This window comes from Lissotriton vulgaris, chromosome 10, assembly GCF_964263255.1.
Source record: "Lissotriton vulgaris chromosome 10, aLisVul1.2, whole genome shotgun sequence".
NCBI classification, from domain to species: Eukaryota; Metazoa; Chordata; class Amphibia; order Caudata; family Salamandridae; genus Lissotriton; species Lissotriton vulgaris.
In genome coordinates this window covers 1,012,211,357-1,012,239,122 of record NC_141698.1, presented here as the reverse complement: position 1 = coordinate 1,012,239,122, position 27,766 = coordinate 1,012,211,357, and the positions used below count along the sequence as shown (strand labels likewise).

The following is a 27,766-nucleotide window of genomic DNA, read 5'->3' as shown; positions in this document are numbered from 1 at the left end:
GATACCGGGGACAGCCCCCCTATCCGCCACCGGGCCTACCGCGTGCCAGACCGGGTACGGGCCTGCATCCAGGAAGAAATAGCCAAGATGCTCACGATCGGGGTCATCGAGCCCTCAGACAGTCCCTGGGCCAGCCCTGTCGTACTGGTCCCCAAAGCAGCTGCCCCCGGCACCACACCCGAACTCCGGTTCTGCGTCGACTACCGGGGCTTGAATGCGGTCACCAGAACGGACGCGCACCCCATCCCCCGGGCAGATGAACTAGTCGACCGAATGGGAGCTGCCCGCTACCTCAGCATCTTCGACTTTACAGCAGGCTATTGGCAGATCGGCCTCACACCCCGGGCGCAAGAACGTTCTGCCTTCTCCACCCCCGATGGCCATTACCATTTCACGGTCATGCCCTTCGGCATGAAGAATGCCCCAGCAACCTTCCAACGGCTCGTCAATCAGGTCCTGGCGGGGCTCGAAGGATTCAGCGCCGCCTACCTAGACGACATCGCTGTATACAGCCACCATTGGACCGAGCACCTCCACCACCTCCGAGCAGTGCTGCAAGCCCTTCAGCGAGCTGGCCTCACGATCAAGGCCAGCAAGTGTCAAATTGGGCAAGGGTCTGTAACCTACCTCGGACACCAGGTGGGAAGCGGCCTAGTGGCCCCGCTACAGCTGAAAATTGCCGCCATCCAGGCCTGGCAGCCCCCCATCACCCAAACTGAGGTACGAGCCTTCCTGGGCCTCACGGGCTACTACCGAAGGTTCGTAAAAGACTATGGTACCATAGTGGGGCCCCTCACAGAACTCACGTCAAAGAACCAGCCCAAGAAAGTCACCTGGACCCCAGAGTGTCAAACTGCATTTGAACAATTAAAGGCCGCCATGTGTTCCGCCCCTGTGCTCCAGGCCCCAGACTACAGCCGGGAGTTCGTCGTCCAGACGGACGCCTCCGACCAGGGCATTGGGGCAGTCCTGTCTCAAGTGAACACCGAAGGCCTTGATCAACCGGTGGCCTTCATCAGCCGGAGACTCCTACCACGGGAGCAACGCTGGAGCACCATAGAGAGGGAAGCCTTCGCTGTGGTATGGGCCCTCAAGAAGCTCCGGCCCTACCTTTTCGGCACCCACTTTCGGGTGCAGACCGACCACCGACCCCTGCAATGGCTGATGCATATGCGGGGGGAGAACCCAAAGTTGCTACGCTGGTCCATCTCCTTGCAAGGTATGGACTTCACAGTCGAACACCGGCCTGGGCCAGATCACGCCAACGCGGATGGCCTGTCCCGGTTTTTCCGCCTCGACGAGGAGAGTCCCCAAGAGGATGGGTAACTCTCCCCGCCTTCAGCTGGGGGGGACGCATGTTGGACAGGCCACATGAAGGGCCGCTCTCCCCCGGCCCAACCAGGCCCGAGTCCGGGCCCGCAAGTACCACACACCACCATTACACGTCCTCTGTCCCCTCAGGGACCCCTGCCCTCGAGCATGTCAACCTCGCGGGTCCGATCCACTGCCGGCCCTCGCGCCCATCCTGGGGCGCCATCTTGGACCCTCCACCACGAGGCCGCCTGGCCCCCGATCGACCTCAACCCTGGGCCTGGCCCGGCCTCAGACATCCCGGCACCACCATCCACCCAGGAGGTGAGCGGGCTACTTGGCAAATCAATGGGAGAAAGAGGTGTCGATGGCTCTCCCCCGCCAAGTGCCGCTCGCCCATCGCCTCCCCGGGCGCCGGCTCCACCCCCCTGCTGGGTGTCTGGACTCCCCCATCCCGGACCTCCCGACCTCCAAGTGCGAGGGTCCGGACATCAAAGCACGCCAGCCCTATAACTGGGGCAGCTCCAGAGCAGGAAGGCAGTTGTATCTTGGAGTCGAGAGACGTAAAGAGGAACTCATCCTGGACGGACTACTGGCGCTGCCATAGCTCTGTCCTGTGCACCATCGTCCTGCCTGTTGGCGCTGCCACAGCCGTCGTAACCTTCATCCTTCATCGTCGTCGGGACCTGCTGGCGTGGCCGCGGACCGTTGTAACCGTCATCCTCCACCGGGACCTGCAGGCTCCGCCGCGGACCGTCGTCCTTCCTTCATCCATCTCGGGACCTGCTTGGCTCCTCCACGGCCCGATCATCTAGAACGCCGAGCTCGAGGATTGAGAGCTATTTTGTACTCATTGGTAACTAAGACTGTCCCGCTACCCCTTTCCTAAACCAGAGACTAGAACCGAGGGGACCCCTGAGTCCAGACCTCCTTGTATCCATCCTCGTAACCTAAGAATTGCATATAAAGTCTCGTTAACCTTCAACCTTGTGTGGTGTCCGTCTGTGGGGGGGAAGTTACTTATCTGTACAGTCGTTGGAGACGGCTCTCCCTGGAGACCTCTCCCCGTAACCTCGGCCGACCCTCCCGGTCCGTCTAACATTGGTGGCCAGCGGCGGGATCCGAATCACCGCATAAACGTACAGAGAGTAGCTCACCCCACGACGAAGTCACAATGACCACGAAAGAGAGCGGATCAACCGAAAAATTCCAAATGGAGAAATTGGAGGAGTACAACCATCGTGAACTTAAACAATTCTGCATCGAACTGGGTATCGCTACCACCGGACTGAGTACCAAGGACGATTTTAAGCATGCCCTAGAATCTTGGGCAGAAACCGGGGCTGCCGGAACCCCTGATCAAAGCACCGTAGAAAAAACGACCACGGCCCCGGAAGGGCAAAGAACGGGTCTCTCGCAAGGCGAGATCCAGGAAAGAGAAAGGACCCGACTACACGAACTAGAAATGGCCCGACTTAAAATGGACGTTGAACTTAAGTTGGCCGAACAAAAAATCAACTTAGAGCACCTGCGTCTCCGAGAAGAAAGAGAGGAGAAACAGAGACAAAGGGAGCTCGAGGAAAAAAAACTAGCGTACGAACACGAACGAAACTTAGCCGAGATCAACCTACGCAAGCAGAATAAAGAAGCAGGGGTACCCGAGCGACCCCCCACCTCAGGGGCCACAGACAAAAAGGTACACATCCCCAAGGATGTTGTCCGAGAATACTTCAGAGAGGACGACATCCAGCAATGGTTTAAAGCCTATGAAATCGCTATGACTGCACACCGGATCGATAGAAGCGACTGGGGAGCCGGTCTCTGGGGAAGATTCCTCAATGAGGGCCGCGACACCCTACTACAGCTCCCGGACCACCAGATGACCTCCTACGACCATATGAAAGCGGCCCTCCTCACCCGCTATGGTCTCACACCCGAGATGTACCGTCAGAGGTTCCGAGACTGCACCCGCATCCCGGGTACAACTTGGGTGGACTATGTAACATACTTTAGCCGAGCCTTCGAGGGCTGGATCCGAGGAAGCAACGTCACGACCTACGAGCAACTATTTAACCTGATGGTATGGGAGCATCTGTCGAACAATTGCTTCATTGAACTCCGCCAACACCTCCTCGACAGCAAGTTAACGGATCCCCGGCAGCTCGCAGCCGAAGCTGACCGGTGGGAGATCACCAGAGTGGGCCGGAATGGGTCCTACGAACAGAACCGGAACAACAATGGTCAGCACCGACCCAGAGGAGGAGGAGGGGGCCATGGGCGAGGAAGAGACAACGCCCCGGTCGCCCCCGCTACCAACACCACCCCCCCGGCCAACCGGGGCAGCACCCCAGCGCGACCGGAATACAGAGCCAATGTCACGTGTCACCGATGTCAACGAGTCGGCCACTATGCGAACGACCCGAACTGCCCGCAGTACCAGAGCCCAAAACCCCGCCAAGTGGCCGCTGCAGCCCTAGGAGAAGAACAGATCTCCGAGGAACAAGAAGAGTACGAACAAGAGCATCAGGAGTGGGAGCCAGCCGCCATGACTCTAGCCTGCTTAGGGGGGAAAGACATGGTCCCGCGGGTCCCCCTACCCGCTAACACCCAGAAGTACAGCCAATGGGTGAGCATCAATGGACACCAGGCCGAAGCCCTTCGTGACACCGGGGCCAGTGTAACAGCCGTCCGCTGTCACCTGGTGGCCCCAGAACAGTATCTACCGAACATTCTCTGCCCTGTACGATCAGCCGATAACTCGGAGAGCCTGTGTCGGATGGCCTGCGTCCCCTTCGAATGGGGGGGGGTCTCCGGCATGTTGAAAGTGACGGTCCGAGACGATGCCCCCGTAGACTGCCTCCTGGGCAATGACCTGGAAAGCTCTCCGTGGGCCGCCGTGGAGCGAAAGGAGCACCTGGGGATGTTGGGCGTCCCCGACTGGGCGTGCGTCACCACCCGTTCCATGGCCGCCCGTGCCAACCACCAGCCAGAAGAACCCGAATGGCCGGCGCCACCGCCTCCGGTTGCCCCGGCCGAAAACACCGACCGTAACCTTCCCGCCGAACCAGCTCAACCCACCGACCTCGCTAACCTCGACCAGTGGCCTCAAGAAGGGGGGCCCACGCAAGAACAATTTCGCAAAGAACAGAAGACCTGTCCCTCCCTCGAGGGACTCCGCCAGCAAGCGCTCGCCCAAAGCGCAGGGGATACCCCCGGAACTCATTGGGTCTACTGGGACAATGATCTGCTGTACAGCGAGCAAAGAATCGCCGAGCTGGGGAGCAACCGAGTACTAGTGGTACCCCTCCGTTTCAGAGACTTCCTGTTAAACCTGGCCCACGATGTCCCCCTGGCAGGACATCTGGGACAAGATAAAACCTACAGTCGCCTAGTGACCCACTTCTTCTGGCCCAAAATGAGAAACGATGTGCACCAGCATTGCCGATCTTGCCCCACGTGCCAAGCCAGTGGGAAGAGCGGCCGCAAACTAAAGGCTCCCCTGCAACCTTTTCCCGTGGTCACTACCCCGTTTGAGAGAGTCGGAATAGACATTGTGGGGCCCTTGGACCCACGCACAAAACAAGGCCATCGATTCATCCTGGTGCTAGTGGACCACGCCACCCGCTACCCTGAGGCTGTTCCTCTGCGAACTGTGACAGCCCCGGTGGTTGGCCGAGCCCTGATGGGGATCTTCTCCCGTGTGGGCTTCCCCCGAGAAGTCGTCAGCGACCGAGGCACGAACTTTATTTCCAAATACATGAAGTCCCTCTGGCAACAGTGCGGGGTCACCTACAGATTCACAACCCCCTATCACCCTCAAGGGAACGGACTCGTTGAGCGGTTCAACCGCACGCTAAAGGGAATGATCGGGGGGTTGGAAGAGCCCCTCCGTCGCCAGTGGGATGTGCTGCTGCCGTGCCTCCTCTTCGCATATCGAGAAGTCCCCCAGAAATCCCTGGGCTTCAGCCCATTTGAACTGCTATATGGACACCCAGTGCGAGGGCCGCTCAGTCTCGTCAAAGAAGGCTGGGAGATGCCTCCGCTAAAGAACCCTCCAGATGTCTTCCGGTACCTCCTCACCCTCCGCAACCAGACCCGGCGGTTCAGAGAACTAGCGAAGGCCAACCTAGAGGCCAGTCAAGAGGACATGAAAAAATGGTATGACCAAAATGCCTCATCCATTGAATTCGAACCTGGCCAACAGGTATGGGTGATGTCCCCCACTGAGCCATGCGCCCTGCAAGACAAATGGACGGGGCCCTTCAAAGTAATAGAGCGCAAGGGGCCTGCCACTTATCTCATCGACATGGAATCCTCCCGGAACCCTCTCCGGGTCCTCCACGCTAACAGACTAAAGCCCCACTTTGTGCGAACAGAACTCAGCCTCCTGATGGCCACAGACACTGGGGTTGAAGAAGACTCCGAGCCTCTCCCTGACCTCCTACGGACGCAAGAGCAAGACGGCTCCGTGGATGGGGTCCGGCTCTCAGAGGCCCTCACCAGAGAACAACGCCAGGAGTGTCAAGCCCTCCTATCACAGTTCGCCAGCCTGTTCTCCCTCACCCCGGGTGTCACTTCCTGGTGTGTGCACGATGTGGATACCGGGGACAGCCCCCCTATCCGCCACCGGGCCTACCGCGTGCCAGACCGGGTACGGGCCTGCATCCAGGAAGAAATAGCCAAGATGCTCACGATCGGGGTCATCGAGCCCTCAGACAGTCCCTGGGCCAGCCCTGTCGTACTGGTCCCCAAAGCAGCTGCCCCCGGCACCACACCCGAACTCCGGTTCTGCGTCGACTACCGGGGCTTGAATGCGGTCACCAGAACGGACGCGCACCCCATCCCCCGGGCAGATGAACTAGTCGACCGAATGGGAGCTGCCCGCTACCTCAGCATCTTCGACTTTACAGCAGGCTATTGGCAGATCGGCCTCACACCCCGGGCGCAAGAACGTTCTGCCTTCTCCACCCCCGATGGCCATTACCATTTCACGGTCATGCCCTTCGGCATGAAGAATGCCCCAGCAACCTTCCAACGGCTCGTCAATCAGGTCCTGGCGGGGCTCGAAGGATTCAGCGCCGCCTACCTAGACGACATCGCTGTATACAGCCACCATTGGACCGAGCACCTCCACCACCTCCGAGCAGTGCTGCAAGCCCTTCAGCGAGCTGGCCTCACGATCAAGGCCAGCAAGTGTCAAATTGGGCAAGGGTCTGTAACCTACCTCGGACACCAGGTGGGAAGCGGCCTAGTGGCCCCGCTACAGCTGAAAATTGCCGCCATCCAGGCCTGGCAGCCCCCCATCACCCAAACTGAGGTACGAGCCTTCCTGGGCCTCACGGGCTACTACCGAAGGTTCGTAAAAGACTATGGTACCATAGTGGGGCCCCTCACAGAACTCACGTCAAAGAACCAGCCCAAGAAAGTCACCTGGACCCCAGAGTGTCAAACTGCATTTGAACAATTAAAGGCCGCCATGTGTTCCGCCCCTGTGCTCCAGGCCCCAGACTACAGCCGGGAGTTCGTCGTCCAGACGGACGCCTCCGACCAGGGCATTGGGGCAGTCCTGTCTCAAGTGAACACCGAAGGCCTTGATCAACCGGTGGCCTTCATCAGCCGGAGACTCCTACCACGGGAGCAACGCTGGAGCACCATAGAGAGGGAAGCCTTCGCTGTGGTATGGGCCCTCAAGAAGCTCCGGCCCTACCTTTTCGGCACCCACTTTCGGGTGCAGACCGACCACCGACCCCTGCAATGGCTGATGCATATGCGGGGGGAGAACCCAAAGTTGCTACGCTGGTCCATCTCCTTGCAAGGTATGGACTTCACAGTCGAACACCGGCCTGGGCCAGATCACGCCAACGCGGATGGCCTGTCCCGGTTTTTCCGCCTCGACGAGGAGAGTCCCCAAGAGGATGGGTAACTCTCCCCGCCTTCAGCTGGGGGGGACGCATGTTGGACAGGCCACATGAAGGGCCGCTCTCCCCCGGCCCAACCAGGCCCGAGTCCGGGCCCGCAAGTACCACACACCACCATTACACGTCCTCTGTCCCCTCAGGGACCCCTGCCCTCGAGCATGTCAACCTCGCGGGTCCGATCCACTGCCGGCCCTCGCGCCCATCCTGGGGCGCCATCTTGGACCCTCCACCACGAGGCCGCCTGGCCCCCGATCGACCTCAACCCTGGGCCTGGCCCGGCCTCAGACATCCCGGCACCACCATCCACCCAGGAGGTGAGCGGGCTACTTGGCAAATCAATGGGAGAAAGAGGTGTCGATGGCTCTCCCCCGCCAAGTGCCGCTCGCCCATCGCCTCCCCGGGCGCCGGCTCCACCCCCCTGCTGGGTGTCTGGACTCCCCCATCCCGGACCTCCCGACCTCCAAGTGCGAGGGTCCGGACATCAAAGCACGCCAGCCCTATAACTGGGGCAGCTCCAGAGCAGGAAGGCAGTTGTATCTTGGAGTCGAGAGACGTAAAGAGGAACTCATCCTGGACGGACTACTGGCGCTGCCATAGCTCTGTCCTGTGCACCATCGTCCTGCCTGTTGGCGCTGCCACAGCCGTCGTAACCTTCATCCTTCATCGTCGTCGGGACCTGCTGGCGTGGCCGCGGACCGTTGTAACCGTCATCCTCCACCGGGACCTGCAGGCTCCGCCGCGGACCGTCGTCCTTCCTTCATCCATCTCGGGACCTGCTTGGCTCCTCCACGGCCCGATCATCTAGAACGCCGAGCTCGAGGATTGAGAGCTATTTTGTACTCATTGGTAACTAAGACTGTCCCGCTACCCCTTTCCTAAACCAGAGACTAGAACCGAGGGGACCCCTGAGTCCAGACCTCCTTGTATCCATCCTCGTAACCTAAGAATTGCATATAAAGTCTCGTTAACCTTCAACCTTGTGTGGTGTCCGTCTGTGGGGGGGAAGTTACTTATCTGTACAGTCGTTGGAGACGGCTCTCCCTGGAGACCTCTCCCCGTAACCTCGGCCGACCCTCCCGGTCCGTCTAACAGGTTATGGGCCTTTTGGCAGACAGAAACCTGGGTAACATTCGAGTGGAGCAAAAACCATATAAGATGAGTCCAGCCATCAATATTTTAACTTGGATTGGAAGTGAGAAGGGGCGGCGCAACAGGTACAGATATGTCTGGAACCTTTAACCTCCACTTGCGGGCCTCAGGCTCGCCTGTAGGTGGTCAGTGCAAGAGTGAATGCCAATAAGAAGAGCCTTGTGAAGTACTAAGAATGCCAATGCTGCTAAACGCTGCTGAATGACCCTTAAACCAGTGGCGGCTCCTCAGCTAAGGCGGAGGAGCGTCGACCCACTGCTCTCTGAGCAGTGCAATAAATAAAAATAAAATGATATTAACAAGACATTGTTATCATTTGATTTTTCTATGCAGGCCTTGGAATCTGGTCAGGGGGGCACGGCTGAGCTCACCAGGGCAGAGTGATGAGTGTTTTGAACTCCCTAAGCGCGCATGACTGTTTGGCCGGTCCTCTTGTGCACTTAGCATGTTCTCCACCTGGCTGTGTGCCCAGCCTAGTGGAGAACATCCCCAGACTCCCAGGCACCACCTGAGCGGCCAAACAGGCTGTTCAGACCAATCATGACGCTGATTGGCTGGGAGGAACCGGGAGCCTGCGTGCTTCTGGTGCTGAGAAAAGAGGACGGGGGTGAGATGGCAGGGAAGGGAAGTTTATTTTAGTGATTTTTTCATCCCCCCCACCCCACCACCCTTGTTCCAAGGCAGCCGCCACTGGCTTAAACCCTCTAAGATCACTTTACTTTGCTCAACTATTCATCACTCCATCACCCGTTCAGAGGCTGAGATCATAAGGGGTTGCACACTTGTGATGCAATGCTATTTCGGCGCTGCACTTGCATCAAATTTCAGTATAAAAATCAGCATTTTTGCATGAAAATTCCAACCGCTTGGCTGTATTATATCACATAAGACTTCTTTACATTATAACAGGGCTCAGACGAAACTTCCCAGTATATCTGTAACTGCACGTGCTACTGATGAAGAATCATTAGAAGAGTCATTCAACCAATCAGTAGATTTGTAGAGCTTTACTTGTCAGCCCTGAGAGTGAAATTATAGTGAAGTTCATATCCACTATACTAACTCCGAAATATTCTGGAATAGCGAGAGCTCATAAAAAAACATGTTGAGAGCGAGGGAATTAGAGTCAAAGACGCAAGAGGGTGTAGAGCAAGCACAGAGCTGGAGGCCAGGTGAAATCTATGTTGTTCTTATGGCTGGAGACATGGGCAGGCCAAGGGGACCTGGCAGTCCTCGTCTGCTGTCAGAGTCTAAAGTAAGAGCTGGAAACAGCATGTTCATGGCTTGGTCTTCGACGATGTCCATGAACAGATAAAGACTACTACATAGGGCACGATTATGATGTCGGTGACCGACCGTTGGTTGCGGTCTGCCCAACATCTGCCATTGGGGTCCACCCGCAGCATTACGACGGGCGGGCGGAGGCATCGAGTGGAGAGACTGTCCGCTGCCCTTCAGACGTGCTCAAGGAGCCCATTGGCGCGTCGGAAACATACATAGTCCCATAATGGGAGCGGAGCCAGCCTAGGCTCCACCATCGGGTTTATGATGTCTGTGAGAAGTTGGCCCGATATGCAGCGTTCGCTATTCTAGCGACCACTATGTATCGTTCCAAACGACCCTTATGGTTATTGGTTGTAAGTCATCCTTAGACCAGCTATCCTAGTAGCGTGGATACGAGCAGTCTTCGGGCTAAACTCTAGAGGGCGTGTTAAGCCAGCTGTAATACCATCACATACCCCTTGAACACCAAGTGAAAGGACACCACACAAGTGTTATGAAAATAAACAGTATATTTATTAGAATCACAACAGCCCTGTACTCTTTATGAGGACAGGGTACTAAGCACAGAACAAAAGCTCTTAGAAAATACTTCAAGTGCACAATTTAAAACAAGTGCCCGAGGGCACGGAAAGTTTAGTGGTCTCGGGCGGACCCGATAAGGCAAGTCGGAAGCGAGGGACTCGGGACCCTAGAGTAAGGAGGCTATGCAGGCACTGAAATGCCGAAGTTACCTAGCCACGAGGGCTGCGGCTGCACAAGTCTTACAGGCGTCGGGGGTCTTCGCTGACGAGCCAGGAGCCGGAAGAAAAGGAGTTGCTGGCCGGCGACCAGTGATGAATAGTTCGTAGAGATCCAAGCCTGGATCAGTGATTGTTGATACCTGAAAGCAGAGGGGACCAAGTTCGTACTACTAGCCAGTAGTCAGAGGGTACCAGGAAGGCACCGGATGGCCGTCACCTCGACTAGGTGAGTGGGCGACGCTAGGCTCTGCAGTCTCACGGACCAGGAGGCGTTGTCGGCGACCAGGATGGAGGTGCGAGCTGTCCCACGAAGGTTGATGCTGTCGGCGTCGCTGGGCCCAGGATTGGGGCAACAAGCCTTGGCAGATCTCAGGGCCACGTGGTGGGCCTAAGATGGCGTCTTGAGTGGACCTGGAGGGTCCGGGGTGCTCCTCTCGAAAAAGGGGAGCAAGGGCCGATCTGGAGCAACCAGACCAGCAGTGTTGGTTGTCGGATGTCGTCAAAGAAGGGCACAAGCCAGCGGCTAGTGACCAGACAATGTACTGAGCAGCGAGCAGAAGGGCCCCACGCAGATCGTGGAGATGCTGGGAGACTGCACTTCGGTGCTGGAGCTGCTCAGGGTCGGGGCTTCTCGGACCCCAGAGCACTCACCAGAGAATTGCTTCGATGGTCGTGCTGGTTAAGAAAGCGTGCAGGTTTTGATGATGGCCGGTCCCTCGAGGTCTCGTCGCACCCACAGATCTCAGCTGAGCTGACGACGTGGGTAGAGGTCAGAGGTGCCAGGGAAGCCGGTTCTCGTCGAGCTGGGCCGTCGGATCCTTGAGGAAGGACTTGCAGCAAACCGCAGAGTTCTTAGATGGTGCCTGCGGATGCAGGGTGACTACTCCTTAGTCACAAGGGAGAAATCTTGAGAAGAGTCTCGAAGTCCTTTCGTAGAAAGTATTCTTGATTCAAAGATGATCTAATTTGGAAGGGTCCCCGCTCCGGCCTTTATCCTAAAGAAAGGGGTGGGTACATGGCTAGGTCCTGCCCTAAGGGTGGGACCAGGAAGGGGGGTAGTTACACCCCTCTCCCCCTGCTGGACTTTCCCCAGGTCAGGGGCTGCGCGCCCCTGGAACTGGTTCTAGCCGGCAGATGCGTAGTGAGCACCGGGGTGCCACTCCGCAGTCACCTTCTCGCAAAGCCCTACCTACCCAGAATACACAAACCCTGTCTGGGACGGTGCGAACACCGCCCTTGACAGGAATTCCTTTGTCCAAGCTCTCCTCGCTGGAAGGACTCCCAGCAGCAGGAGGTCAGACTCGTGTCTGTGGTGGCAGCGTCCATTTTGTGGAGCTGAGGCTTCAGTTAACTTTAACCGGGGTTCACAGTTACGCACATGTCGTGTCCCTCTAGAAGGGCGGAATGCTAACCTCGTCGCCAGGATTGGTGAGAGGGCAGCACCCCGATTCGTATGACACCTTACTCGACATGTCTTGATAACGCGATACCGAAGTTACCGATATGATATGCGTTATCATGGAACAGCCATTGGATCTTGGTTCCGCAAGCTGCAACCGGGCTCGGCTCGTGCCAGAGCCCAATTCACACGGTTCCATGCACTCTGCCTTCAGGATTGTCAAGGCCTGCCATAGGAGTGACTGAGAGGAACTCGGGTGTCTGTTGGACAGGCCACATGAAGGGCCGCTCTCCCCCGGCCCAACCAGGCCCGAGTCCAGGCCCCCAAGTACCACACACCACCATTGCACGTCCTCTGTCCCCTCCGGGACCCCTGCCCTCGAGCATGTCAACCTCGTGGGTCCGATCCACTGCCGGCCCTCGCGCCCATCCTGGGGCGCCATCTTGGACACTCCACCACGAGGCCGCCTGGCCCCCGATCGACCTCAACCCTGGGCCTGGCCAGGCCTCAGACATCCCGGCACCACCATCCACCCAGGAGGTGAGCGGGCTACTTGGCAAGTCAATGGGAGAAAGAGGTGTCGATGGCTCTCCCCCGCCAAGTGCCGCTCGCCCATCGCCTCCCCGAGCGCCGGCTCCACCCCCCTGCTGGGTGTCTGGACTCCCTCATCCCGGACCTCCCGACCTCCAAGTGCGAGGGTCCGGACATCAAAGCACACCAGCCCTATAACTGGGGCAGCTCCAGAGCAGGAAGGCAGTTGTATCTTGGAGTCGAGAGACGTAAAGAAGAACTCATCCTTGACGGACTACTGGCGCTGCCGTAGCTCTGTCCTGTGCACCATCGTCTGGCCTGCTGGTGCTGCCGCAACCTTCGTAACCTTCATATCCTTCATCGTCGTCGGGACCTGCTGGCGTGGCCGCGGACCGTTTGTAACCATCATCTTCATCGGGACCTGCTGGCTCCGCCGCGGACCGTCGTTTCCTTCGTCCATCTCGGGACCTGCTGGCTCCGCCGCGGCCCGATCATCTAGAACGCCGAGCTCGAGGATTGAGAGCTATTTCCATCTTTTTGGTAACAAGACTGTCCCGCTACCCTTTTCCCGAACCAAGAGACCAGAATCGAGGGGACCCCTGAGTCCAGACCTCCTTGTACCATTCCATCGTAACTTAAAGAATTGCCTATAAAGTCTCGTTGAACTTTAACCTTGTGTGGTGTCCGTCTGTGGGGGGGGAAGTTACTTGTCTGTACGATCGCTGGAGACGGCTCTCCCTGGAGACCTCTCCCCTTATCCTCGGCCGACCCTCCCGGTCCGTCTAACATTGGTGGCCAGCGGCGCGATCCGAATCCCCGCATAAACGTACAGAGAGTAGCTCACCCCACGACGAAATCACAATGACAACTAAAGAAAGCGGATCAACTGAGAAGTTCCAGATGGAAAAATTGGATGAGTACAGCCATCGTGAACTAAAACAATTCTGCATCGAACTAGGTATCGCTACCACCGGACTAAGTACAAAAGACGATTTTAAGCATGCCCTAGAATCTTGGGCAGAAACCGGGGCTGCCGGAACACCCGATCAAAGCACCACAACAAAAACCACCACGGCCTCGGAAGAGCAAAGAACGGGTCTCTCGCAAGACGAGATCCAGGAAAGAGAAAAAACCCGACTACACGAGCTGGAAATGGCCCGACTCAAAATGGACGTTGAACTTAAGTTGGCCGAACAAAAAATTAACTTAGAGCACCTGCGTCTCCGAGAAGAAAGAGAGGAGAAACAGAGACAAAGGGAGCTCGAGGAAAAGAAACTGGCGTACGAACACGAGCGGAACCTAGCGGAGATCAACCTACGCAAGCAGAATAAAGGAGTAGGGGTGCCCGAGCAAACCCACACCCCAGGGGCAACAGAGAAAAAGGTACACATCCCCAAAGATGTCGTTCGAGAATACTTCCGAGAGGACGACATCCAACAATGGTTTAAGGCTTATGAAATCGCTATGACTGCACACCGGATCGATAGAAGCGATTGGGGAGCCGGTCTATGGGGGAGATTCCTCAATGAGGGCCGCGATGCCCTACTACAGCTCCCGGATCACCAGATGACCTCCTATGACCATATGAAAGCTGCACTCCTCACCCGCTATGGCCTCACACCCGAGATGTACCGCCAGAGGTTCCGAGACTGCACCCGCATCCCGGGTACAACTTGGGTGGACTATGTAAACTACTTTAGCCGAGCCTTCGAGGGCTGGATCAAAGGAAGCAATGTCACAACCTACGAACAACTGTTCAATCTCATGGTATGGGAGCATTTGTCGAACAACTGCTTCATTGAACTCCGCCAGCACCTCCTCGACAGCAAGTTAACGGATCCCCGGCAGCTCGCAGCCGAAGCTGACCGGTGGGAGATCACCAGAGTAGGCCGAAATGGGTCCTACGAACAGAACCGGAACAACAATGGTCAGCACCGGCCCCGAGGAGGAGGAGGGGGCCAAGGACGCGGAAGAGACAACGGCCCGGTCGCCCCCGTTACCAGCACCACCCCCCCGGCCAACCGGGGCAGCACCCCAGCGCGACCGGGGTACCGAGCCAATATTACGTGCCATCGATGCCAACGAGTCGGCCACTATGCAAACGACCCAAACTGCCCGCAGTACCAGAGCCCAAGACCCCGCCAGGTGGCTGCTGCTGCCCTAGGGGAGGAACAGATCACAGAGGAACAAGAGGAGTATGAACAGGAGCACCAAGAATGGGAGCCAGCCGCCATGGCTCTAGCATGCTTAGGGGGGAAAGACATGGTCCCGCGGGTCCCCCTACCCGCTAACACCCAGAAGTACAGCCAATGGGTGAGCATCAATGGACACCGGGCCGAAGCCCTGCGTGACACCGGGGCCAGTGTAACAGCCGTCCGCTGTCACCTGGTGACCCCAGAACAGTATCTACCGAACATTCTCTGCCCTGTACGCTCAGCCGATAACTCAGAAAGTCTGTGTCGGATGGCCTGCGTCCCCTTCGAATGGGGAGGGGTCTCCGGCATGTTGAAAGTAACGGTCCGAGACGATGCCCCCGTAGACTGCCTCCTGGGGAATGACCTTGAAAGCTCCCCGTGGGCAGCCGTAGAACGAAGAGAACACCTGGGGATGCTAGGCGTCCCGGACTGGGCGTGCGTCACCACCCGGTCCATGGCCGCCCGTGCCAACCACCGCCCAGAGGAGCCCGAATGGCCGGCGCCACCGCCTCCGGTCGCCCCAGCCGAAACAACCGACCGTGACGTTCCCCCCGAACCAGCTCAACCTTCCGACCTCGCTAACCTCGACCAGTGGCCTCAAGAGGGGGGCCCACGCAAGAACAATTTCGCCACGAACAGAAGACCTGTCCCTCCCTCGAGGGACTCCGCCAGCAAGCACTCGCCCAAAGCGCAGGGGATACCTCCGGAACTCACTGGGTCTACTGGGACAATGATCTGCTATACAGTGAGCAAAGAATCGCAGAACTGGGGGCCAGCCGAGTACTAGTGGTGCCACTCCGTTTTAGAGACTTTCTGCTGAACCTGGCCCACGATGTCCCCCTGGCAGGACACCTGGGACAAGATAAAACCTACAGTCGCCTAGTGACCCACTTTTTCTGGCCCAAAATGAGGAACGATGTACACCAGCATTGCCGGTCTTGCCCCACGTGCCAAGCCAGTGGAAAGAGCGGCCGCAAACTAAAGGCCCCCCTGCAACCTTTTCCCGTGGTCACCACCCCGTTCGAGAGGGTCGGGATAGACATCGTGGGGCCCCTGGACCCGCGCACAAAACAAGGCCATCGATTCATCTTGGTGCTAGTGGACCACGCCACCCGCTACCCTGAGGCTGTTCCCCTGCGGACCGTGACAGCCCCGGTAGTCGGCCGGGCTCTGATGGGGATCTTCTCCCGGGTGGGCTTCCCCCGAGAAGTCGTCAGCGACAGAGGCACGAACTTTATTTCTAAATATATGAAATCCCTCTGGCAACAGTGCGGGGTTACCTACCGATTCACGACCCCCTATCACCCTCAAGGGAACGGACTCGTTGAGCGGTTCAACCGCACGCTAAAAGGGATGATCGGGGGGTTGGAAGAACCCCTCCGTCGCCAGTGGGATGTGCTGCTGCCGTGCCTCCTCTTCGCCTATCGGGAGGTCCCTCAGAAATCCCTGGGCTTCAGCCCGTTTGAACTGCTATATGGACACCCCGTGCGGGGACCACTCAGCCTAGTCAAAGAAGGTTGGGAGATGCCCCCGCTAAAGAACCCTCCAGATGTCTTCCGGTACCTCCTAACCCTCCGCAACCAGACCCGGCGGTTCAGGGAGCTGGCGAAAGCTAACCTAGAGGCCAGCCAAGAGGACATGAAAAAGTGGTATGACCGGAATGCCTCTTCCATTGAATTTGAACCTGGCCAACAGGTATGGGTGATGCCCCCCACCGAGCCATGCGCCCTGCAAGACAAATGGACGGGGCCCTTCAAAGTAGTCGAGCGCAAGGGCCCTGCCACCTATCTCATCGACATGGAATCGCCCCGGAACCCCCTCCGGGTCCTCCACGCTAACAGACTGAAGCCCCACTTTGTGCGTACAGAACTCAGCCTCCTGATGGCCACAGACAATGGGGCTGAAGAAGACTCCGAGCCCCTCCCTGACCTCCTACGGACTAGGGAGCAAGACGGCTCCGTGGATGGGGTCCGACTCTCGGAGGCCCTCACCGGAGAGCAACACCAGGAGTGTCGAGTCCTCCTGTCACAGTTCGCCAGCCTGTTCTCCCTCACCCCAGGTGTCACTTCCTGGTGTGTGCACGATGTGGACACGGGGGACAGCCCCCCTATCCGCCACCGGGCCTACCGCGTGCCAGATCGGGTACGGGCCTGCATCCAGGAAGAAGTAGCCAAGATGCTCGCGCTCGGGGTCATCGAGCCCTCGGACAGCCCCTGGGCCAGCCCTGTAGTACTGGTCCCCAAAGCAGCTGCCCCCGGCACCACACCAGAACTCCGGTTCTGCGTTGACTACCGGGGCTTGAATGCGGTCACCAGAACAGACGCACATCCCATCCCCCGGGCAGATGAACTAATCGACCGCATGGGAGCTGCCCGCTACCTCAGTATCTTCGACCTGACGGCGGGCTACTGGCAAATCGGCCTCACACCCCGGGCGCAAGAACGCTCTGCCTTTTCCACCCCCGATGGCCATTACCATTTCACAGTCATGCCCTTCGGCATGAAGAATGCCCCAGCAACATTCCAACGGCTCGTCAATCAGGTCCTGGCGGGGCTCGAAGAATTCAGCGCCGCCTACCTAGACGACATCGCTGTATACAGCCACCATTGGTCCGAACACCTCCACCACCTCCGAGCAGTGCTGCAAGCCCTTCAGCGAGCTGGCCTCACGATCAAGGCCAGCAAGTGTCAAATTGGGCAAGGGTCTGTAACCTACCTCGGGCACCAGGTGGGAAGCGGCCTGGTGGCCCCTCTGCAGCTAAAAATTGCCGCCATCCAATCCTGGCAGCCCCCCATCACCCAGACCGAAGTACGAGCCTTCCTGGGCCTCACGGGCCATTACCGAAGGTTCGTGAAAGACTATGGTACGATGGTGGGGCCCCTCACAGAACTCACGTCAAAGAATCAGCCCAAGAAAGTCAACTGGACCCCCGAGTGTCAAGCTGCATTTGAACAATTGAAAGCCGCCATGTGTTCCGCCCCTGTGCTCCAGGCCCCCGACTACAGCCGGGAGTTCGTCGTCCAGACGGATGCCTCCGACCATGGCATTGGGGCAGTCCTGTCTCAAGTGAACGCCGAAGGCCTTGATCAACCGGTGGCCTTCATCAGCCGGCGACTCCTACCACGGGAACAACGCTGGAGCACCATAGAGAGGGAGGCCTTCGCTGTAGTCTGGGCCCTCAAGAAACTCCGGCCATACCTTTTTGGCACCCACTTCCGGGTGCAGACCGACCACCGACCCCTGCAGTGGCTGATGCAGATGCGGGGGGAAAACCCGAAGTTACTACGCTGGTCCATCTCCCTGCAGGGTATGGACTTCACAGTTGAACACCGGCCTGGGCCAGATCACGCCAACGCGGATGGCCTGTCCCGATTCTTCCGCCTCGACGAGGAGAGTCCCCAAGAGGATGGGTAACTCTCCCCGCCTTCAGCTGGGGGGGACGCATGTTGGACAGGCCACATGAAGGGCCGCTCTCCCCCGGCCCAACCAGGCCCGAGTCCAGGCCCCCAAGTACCACACACCACCATTGCACGTCCTCTGTCCCCTCCGGGACCCCTGCCCTCGAGCATGTCAACCTCGTGGGTCCGATCCACTGCCGGCCCTCGCGCCCATCCTGGGGCGCCATCTTGGACACTCCACCACGAGGCCGCCTGGCCCCCGATCGACCTCAACCCTGGGCCTGGCCAGGCCTCAGACATCCCGGCACCACCATCCACCCAGGAGGTGAGCGGGCTACTTGGCAAGTCAATGGGAGAAAGAGGTGTCGATGGCTCTCCCCCGCCAAGTGCCGCTCGCCCATCGCCTCCCCGAGCGCCGGCTCCACCCCCCTGCTGGGTGTCTGGACTCCCTCATCCCGGACCTCCCGACCTCCAAGTGCGAGGGTCCGGACATCAAAGCACACCAGCCCTATAACTGGGGCAGCTCCAGAGCAGGAAGGCAGTTGTATCTTGGAGTCGAGAGACGTAAAGAAGAACTCATCCTTGACGGACTACTGGCGCTGCCGTAGCTCTGTCCTGTGCACCATCGTCTGGCCTGCTGGTGCTGCCGCAACCTTCGTAACCTTCATATCCTTCATCGTCGTCGGGACCTGCTGGCGTGGCCGCGGACCGTTTGTAACCATCATCTTCATCGGGACCTGCTGGCTCCGCCGCGGACCGTCGTTTCCTTCGTCCATCTCGGGACCTGCTGGCTCCGCCGCGGCCCGATCATCTAGAACGCCGAGCTCGAGGATTGAGAGCTATTTCCATCTTTTTGGTAACAAGACTGTCCCGCTACCCTTTTCCCGAACCAAGAGACCAGAATCGAGGGGACCCCTGAGTCCAGACCTCCTTGTACCATTCCATCGTAACTTAAAGAATTGCCTATAAAGTCTCGTTGAACTTTAACCTTGTGTGGTGTCCGTCTGTGGGGGGGGAAGTTACTTGTCTGTACGATCGCTGGAGACGGCTCTCCCTGGAGACCTCTCCCCTTATCCTCGGCCGACCCTCCCGGTCCGTCTAACAGTGTCCATTTTAAGGTTAGGTATAGGGATACTACACCTACAGCAACGGGCGAGTACGCCACGTTGCCCCAGCTGTCGTGCAGCCAGTTGTGTCAGATTTAGATGGCCATCCAGGGGTGGCATAATACATGCTTCAGCCCCTGGTAGGCCCTGGGTACATCGATGCCCTGAGTTACAGGGTCTGACAAGGTGGCCCAGTACCAATTGGGTAATGCACCTAAGGTACACATATCAATTTAGCGAGAGAACAGCTAGGCTGTGGGTCTGATTGGCAGGCCCACAGCCCGAGAAAGTCGTAAACCAGTGAAACAAAAGCAAAAAGTCCGGGTGATCATAGGATTGCAGACCCTACTCTCCTACAATGTCACTTTCCAACAGCCTTTTCACGTCAGCCTTTCCGACATGGAAAGGCTGTCAGAAAGTGACTTTGTGTGCCCCTAGAAGGGCCCCTTCCCCCTGGTCCTCCACTATGGGCCTGGGGGGAACCTATGGTGCACCCCCTAAACATCCCTGCACCGCGTGTCAGGCACCGATGGCAGCTTGTGCTGAGGGTCTTTTCCGTCCACCGCACAAGCTGCCATTAAAAAATTGATCTTTACGACTGATCCAAATTAAGCACGGAACCGCCGACCTATGGTTGGGCGATTCCAATCTGCAATGGTGTCCACCCGACATCATAATCAGGCCCGCAGTTCTTAATTCACCCTCATTTAGGTGTACCCTGCCTTGCTATCCTATGCACCCATCCCCAATGCCGAAACCTGGAGATAGACTACAGTATCGTCACCCGCCCTGCAAACTTCTTCACCCTCAAAACAATTGTTCACCTCCATTGGCTCCTACGGGGTCCCACGCCAAAAACATGCACCCCAAGACTGTTTTTTTTTTACCTCGGCTGAGTGGCCATGAGTCCAGAGGTGAGATTCTAGCACAGTGGCTTTCTAAATGACATCCACCATTATTATTATTACTATTATGGAATTTATTAAGCGCGCGGCTACCCCCGCCGGGGGTGTCCCGGCGCTGTGGACAGTGACGGTAGTGACTCAGGCGGCTAGTAGCTGGAGAACAGGTATGTTTTCAATTTGGATCTAAACTGGGATTCTGAATCAGTTAGTCTGAGGTTGAGCGGCAGGGAGTTCCATAGTTTAGCAGTGACCACAGCAAAGGCTCGGCCTCCTCTCCTGGAGCGGTGAAAGCGGGGAGGGATTAAGAGACGAAGGTGGTTCGACCTGAGGGACCGAACTGATTGGATCTGCTTCAGTCTGATCCTAAGGTAGCCTGGTCCATTCCCCTTAAGTGCTCTGAAGGCCAGGACCAGGGCTTTAAAGTGGATGTGATGGGATATCTGAAGCCAGTGTAAGTTCTTTAAATAGGGGGAAATAGAGTGGCGGTAGGGAACGTGGCAGATCAGTCTTGCCTCCGCGTTCTGGACGATTTGTAGTCGGTGACGTAGATATGCAGGAACACCTACATATAGACTATTAGAGTAGTCCAGATGAGAAGTGATGAGAGCGTGCACAACAGTTCTCATCGAGTCCCTGGATAGATAGGGGGATATTTTTAAAATCATTTTTAATTTGCCAAAACAGGCTGAGGAAACCTTTTGGATTTGTGTTTTACATGACAGATCATTATCAATATAAAACCCCAAATTCCGGGCAGACGTGGCTGGGATAGGAGGGGGGTTTAGCTCAGGTGGCCACCATATAGGAGACAGCAGAGGGGATTTCAGATTGAAAAATAGCACCTCGGTTTTATCGGTGTTCAATTTTAACGTATTAGCTGGACAATGTTAGTGAGGCAGGATTTGAAATGAGCAAGTCCTTTGTCAGAGTGTTCTCTAAACGAGAAAATCAGCTGAGTATCATTAGCGTAAGAGACCACTCTGACTCCACAGGCCTCTATAACCCTTGCCAATGGTGACATATAAACATTAAAAAAGAGAGGGCTGAGGGCCGACCCCTGAGGGACTCCACAGCTAAGGGGCTTCTTGTCTTTCGACAAGTAGGGTCGACACCACACCTGTTGCGTTCTTCCAGACAGGAAGGATTTTATCCATGCCAGTGGTGTGCCCTGTATCCCCATGTTACGGAGACCATCCAGTAGTATGGAGTGAGATACGGTGTCGAAAGCCGCGGACAGATTGAGGAGCACCAACATAGCCACCTTGTCTCTGTCCACGCTCTCTCTTATGGTCTCTGATACTTCCAGGAGGGCGTCTCTGTGCTATATCCGGATCTAAATCCGGATTGAGTATCATGCAAGAGAGTGTTAGATTCCAGGTAGTCGGCCAGCTGCTCCTGTACTGCTTTTTCCAATATTTTGTCTGGTTTGGGGAGAAGCGAGATGGGTCGGTAATTGCTAAATACCATGGGGTCAGCTTCCACTTTCTTTAATAAGGGGATTAGCATTGCCTGTTTCCATTCCAACGGGAATTGGCCGGAGGAAAGGGAGGTATTCCAGATAGAGATTAGGGGGGCGGTGATGAGGGGGGCTAATAGCGTGAATACTTAAGCTGGGACGGGGTCTAGGCAAGATCCAGACTTACATCTTTGCATTATTCTTAGGGCAGAGTTCCTTACGATGGGTTTGAATGCCTCGAAAGTGGTTACGCCGGCCGGTAAGGGGGTTTGGGCTGATATCGTCTCACCATGCCCTCTCGTCTGTGTGAAGGAAGAGAAAATATCCACAATTTTGTGATGAAAGAAGTTCGAAAGACCATCACAGAGTTCTTGACTCGGTGTGGGGAGACGGGTAAGGGCTGATGGTTTTGTGAAGTCCTTCACAATTTGAAAAAGGGTCTTGGACGAGTTATCTGCAGAGTGAATTTTGTTGGCAAAATATGTTTTCATAGTGGTGGAGAAGTGTGGCTCATGGGTTAGAGCCGGCAGACCCGGAAGCTGAGATCGGCCCTGGACCAGGGTTCAATTCCCCGCCTTGGCGGGTCTTGGGCAAAAAATTCCACGGACTCGATAATTCTCGCCCCGGTTCCATTCTCCACTCACGGGTTCACACTCTGCGACTCTGGGCAATAGCTTGCTTAATCTCCACAACGGCCCCTCGCGGCGGGATGACTGGCTTTCTGCTTGTGGATACCCTGCCGGGGTGATCTCACAGGGGAATACCAGGACGGGTTCCCTAAGCAAGCGCTTAGATACCGACCTCGGTCAGTGATTTGTGCTATATAAATACATGTACATTTACATTTACATAGTGGCTTGTTTTAATTTATGAATTTTTTTTAATGCGACTCTATAAGTATTTTTGGCGAGGGGGTCATAAGTTTGTCGCCAAAGGCGCTTCAGATTTTTACATTTGCTTCTTTCTGTACGAAGGTCTGGGGAAAACCATGGGGCGGAGGGCTTCAACCGAGCAGAAGAGAGTGGCAGTAAGGGGGCGATCGCATCTATCGCTGTAGTGAGAATGGTATTGAATTTTTTTACATCAGCGTCTAAGGGGCATATTACCAAGCAATAGCGATAATTATCGCTATTGCTTGGTTAGCGGGAAAAAAATATCGCCGAGCACAGAGGATTTTTACAGCTGAGATACCTTGATATTATCAAGGTTTATCTCAAAAGCGGTAAAAATCCTGCGAAATGCATGCATATCGCTGAAAAATCAGCGATATTCATGCATTATTGTGACAATGCTCTTAGCCATGTTATCCACCTTCCATTGGATAACATGGCTAAGAACTGCTTTTAGCAGGTGTTAGCTTTTGGAGATATTCGCGCTTAGCGCGAATATTTCCAAAAGTTGTTAATAGGAGTTAGAGATGTTAGCGACTGTTTTCAGTCACTAACATCTTGGCACGCCCACTTTGCATGTCATTAGCGATAATTATCGCTGACATGCAAAGTGGGCCCGTAAATGCCCGCTATCACCTACCAGCTGTCGCTAACTGGTGTTTGCGACAGCTTGGTAATAGGGCGATAAAATTATCGCCGCATTAGCGGGAAAAAGTCCCGCTAATGCGGCGATAATGCCCTTGGTAATATGCCCCATAATCCTCTGACGGAAAGCCACTCCTTATTCAAAAGTACTGGTTCAAGCGCGTCACAGGTGACTTTGTACCATTTTCTACCCAGATTCGGTGTTACACTATTCGAGGTGAGTGGGGGGGGGGGGGATAGTCAAAATGAAAGGGATGAGCGAGTGGTTAGACCAGGTCAGTGGAATAGGTGACAGAGTGGAAAGAGCAGACAGGTTTCTTAAAAATCAGGTCTAATGTGTGGCTTGCCGTATGGGTGGGGCCATGACAAATGAACTTGAAAAATGATCTCTCTTGTATCCAAGGGCATTGTCATATGTTGAGAATTCTAGAGGATGTTAGAAGAGCTTGCTTCCCACATACAGAGATCTTCTTTTGCACAAAATATTGACTTTAGGAGCAATGTCATTGTCTGTTTTCAGGTGAGCGATGCTGTCCTGGCCAATGCGCGCCTCATGCTGCAGACAGAGAACATCCAAGCCTGCGGTGAGGATTTCAAGGACAGGTACAGTATAGAGTGTGGACATGTTCTGCACGTTCTTCACCATTTCATGAGGTTGTATGAGTGTTTTTTAAGCCCCTACAAAAAGAAAGAGTACAAAGGCTTTATACAAACATTTACTAGAATAGTTCTAGATTTTCTTGCACTGAAGTGTGAGAAAAATGTGCAAAATCTAGATTTTCTTCCACAGATGCCCAAAACCTACCGTAAGACAAATAACTAAAAGAGACTTCTGGAAGGTTACATGTAAATGTACATAATGACAACATGAATAATCCATGGAAAATGCACAGATTCTGTCACTTTGTAGAAAAAAATGCAAAAAGAAGCATACAGATCTCCCCGTAAAATAACACACATCATAATGAAGTTATTTTAAATTTACACAGAATACATGAATTTGAAAAGTAATAGCTGCTAATTGAGGGAAATGTGAATGAGTCAAATATTTAGTTGATTTTAACAGATGCAGGTTCAGGACTCAAATGTATTCAGAATTATTGTGGAAATGATGCATAATGCTAAATGCTTTCAAATATACAATTCATGAAAGGTGTATAATTATTTAAAATAATGCAAACGAATACGGCCGATTAACAAATCCATGTATGCATCGTAGCTCAACTTGCACATGCAGAGAGCTTGGTTTATGAAGGCAGATCCCTTCATTGATTCACAACATGTGAAATAGCACGCATAAATAGTTTTTTATGTGCATGATTTACCTTAGTTTGGGGGAACATTTTCTGGGGTTATTGCCGCTTAAGGTGAAGGGGCGAGGATGCTCTGGGAAGTTTGTGTACACCCACAAACGTATGAGTTTGTATGTAGTAATAAACTACTTCTCAGCCAATTCATACCCTGGAAAAGATTGTAGATTTACAGCCTGATTCATGAAGCAAAATTGCGAGCGCAATAGCTGCGAAAATGCTATTGCGAGCGCAATTGACAAAATCGGTATTCAAGAAGAAAATAGCGAAATCGCAAACACAGAATAGCGAAATCGCAAAAAGATTCGCAGAATCCCGGCAGTAGACCATTTGCGAATCGGAATTTGCGAGAAACCACGGATTCTGCGAAAAAAATAGCGAAATCGCAATAAAATCACAATTGGTAATCATGAAAAATCGCAAATAGCGAAAAACCCCTAAATCGCTGTTTGCGAGGCGCAATTTAAGGACAACCCAAAGCAGGTGGTAACCATCAAAGCCATTGTAAAAAATTTTTTGAAAATCCGTTGCCCAATCAGTAACAGGTGCAGGCCTGACCAAACACACTTAAGGAGATGCAGCATCAGCATAAGGAGTCTCACAATGCCAGGACTCCACATGGTGGTCAGGCGGCGAAGGCTACAGCGAGCAGCACGGAGGAGACGCAGAATCCAGGAGAGGATATACTGGCAGTGAGTCGGAAGGGGACGACCGGCCACCTGCACATGTGCGTCATACACGTGGGGAGAACCCAGCTGAAGGACACAGACGCCGCAACCACATCACAATGAACAGTTTCTAGTGCACCCACTCCCCTCACCCAAAAAATCACAATTGCATGCCAATGGAAATAATGACAGGAGGCCCATGTACGATGCTAGATAAATATTATTGTTGATGTCACAATAATAATGTAATTTTGCTATTCTTTACATGCAAGCAGTATTGCGCCATACTGCTCCAAACAATACACAGGACATGCTTCTATCATCAGCATGTCCCTGCCAATGTACAGTAAAGTCAAGTGCGCCTCCGGCGCGCGGCACCCAATCGCCTCTCTGGCTCTTCCTCTGGGACGGCACGTGACCCTGCAGTGGGCCTGGTGCTGCGGCGTAGCACACCAACCTGTGAGGCAGACAGGCTGCTGACACTGGAAGGTGCCCTCACTGGTGTCGTCCCCACCAACACTGGCTGGCCCAGTAGGATGTAGTGCCAGTACGGCACTGGTGACCTGCTCCAAGACTCGTGCCACATCCTCGCAGCATTGCACCATCTGCTGCTGCATAGCCAGGGACCGACGTGAGAGCTGGGAGGTGGCATTCCCAATGACATAGTTTGAGCGCGTGTAGGCTGATAGCCGCGTAAGTAGCTGGCGGTGGCGGCGGTGGGCGGTGTTGCGCTGTGAGATGAGGGCCGCAGTGTTAGCCTCCATGGCAGTTGTCATGCGCTCTATCCTGTCGGACACATTTGCGACATTGCGGCCAATGTTGTGGAGCTGGAGTTGGATTGCCCCTTGCCGTTGTGCCTGCAATTGATGGATGCGCAGCATCCAGCGCTCTATGCTGAGCCCTGGCACGCGCACAGTCATCCCCCTCCTGCCGCTGCGTGCTGTGCTCTGCTGGCGATCCCTGCCATGCCTGCTGTGCTGGCTGGCCACAGTGGGTGTGCGCACTGTCACCGCACTTGCAGCACCAGATGTAGAGGGTCCTGCTGGTGGTGGTGTTGCGGTTGTCAATGGTGCAGCGCCTGATGGTGCTGGCGCAGATGGTGGTGCCCTGGCTGCGGGGATAGGTGCAGCGCCTGATGGTGCAGGATGTGTGGCTGTTGGCACCTCCTCTGCATCCTCTGGTACCTCGTCTATGAACAGCCTGTCGCTGTCGCTGCTGTTGTTGTCAGCGCCACCTGTGAGGGGAAGTGGACGTAGATTAATTGCATGTATCTGTCACACGTGCAGTTGCTACATGCATGCTGGCTGACATTCCCTGACTGGCTGTGGCATTGCGTACTTTGGGACATGTCTGGCTACATTGGGGTTTTTGTACATTGTGGGCAGACTACATGTCCCACAATGCTTTTGGGCATGACCTAATGTGCATGGATTGCATGACTTGGGATGTTTATGGGAGGCTATAGGGTCATGGCCATTGTTAGGGGACAGGGTCGCAGTCGCATGCCACTTACCTTGGCTGTCTTGGGTGGGTCGGGATGAGTCCAGATTGATGACCCCTATGCACACCACTCGCTCAAGTGTGTCCTCCACGCGGTCCTCCAAGGGGGTGTTGGGAGGGACTGTAGGATCTCCACCTCCAGTAGCCAGGGTCTCGCCCAGCCTCTCTGCCACCCTCTCCTTGGCACGACCTCGGAGGTCGTACCACCTCTTTTTCAGCTCCTCGAGCGACCTGTGTGTCGCGCCCTCAGCGTTGACTTTTGCAGCAATCCCCAGCCAGAGTCGGCGTTTCTCCGCCTCAGGCACCCTCCTGGAGTCCTTTCCAAATAGTTTTGGGTGGTTTTCAACCACTCCGTCTATCAGGTGCTCCAACTCCTGCTCAGAATATTTGAGCTTCCGCTTGCGCCCGGTGTCACTGGGCCCTGGTGCTGCATCCTCTGCCATTGCTGCAGTCACAAAAGTGAAGGATTAGGAAGTTTGCAGGTGTCCTGGAAGGAGCTCTGTGAGATGCAGCCTCGGGATCAGCCTCACTGTTCTGAATTGGGGTGGGAACTGCCTGCTTCCTGGTTGTGATGTCATCACTGTGCTCGAAATGCGACTTCCCGTTTTTGCGATCTCGCTAATTGCGAGATCGCATTTAGCGATCTCGCAATTTGCGATATCGCAATTCCTACACGGATTTCACGGAAATAGCGATTTTTCTGCGATTTTTAAAAATCGCTAACGCTTTTTGCGGCCGATTGCGAATCGCTTCATTTTCTCGCAGATTTTGATGAATGCCGGTCTGCGAATTCTAAATTGCGATTCGCTGTCAATCACAATTTAAAATTCGCAGAATTCGGTTTTCATGAATCAGGCTGTTAATTCTGTCAAGAGCAGGAGTTAATCCAATGGTTTTTGGGGAAGGGGTTCATCTTCCAGTGACTAAAAAATGGGGTGGGAGTTTTGAAGTACATTTGCGCTCACATAAGACATTTTCAGGAGTGTAATTGTACACAGGGCCGGACTGGCCGTAGCGGGAACCAGGCGTTTTACCGATGGGCCGGAAAAGTAGGGGTCGGTTTTCCCTACGAGCCTACGACAGACCCAGGACCTGCCGACCTTCAGAAGACTTCTCAAGACCTGGCTCTTCGATCAGTAGCAGCCCACTCCCACCTTCAGCGCCTTGAGACCCTCACGGGTATGTAGCGCGCTTTACAAATACAGTGATTGATTGATTGATTTCAAGTGGTGCGGGCCGTTTTGTCACTGGGAGCTTGTCTTGCAGCAGTGCTGCAATATCGCCCCCCTGTAACAAAAGTGGCCATAGTGCTCACCAAAGCGGCAGCAATGCTGCTTCTCCCCAGCACCCGGACACCCCGC

The 27,766-nt window shown here is 55.2% G+C and overlaps 1 protein-coding gene across 2 annotated transcripts in view; it reads left to right on the top strand.

The window, feature by feature from the left end:
* The window catches only part of BFSP2 (beaded filament structural protein 2), a 115,694-nt gene that overhangs the window by 48,564 nt on the left and 39,364 nt on the right, over positions 1 to 27,766 (top strand). For both annotated transcript variants that reach the window (XM_086940012.1, XM_086940013.1), the window contains exon 2: positions 23,448 to 23,530. In XM_086940012.1, the coding sequence (XP_086796138.1) occupies positions 23,448 to 23,530 (83 nt within the window). The remainder of the gene's footprint in view (positions 1 to 23,447; positions 23,531 to 27,766) is intronic.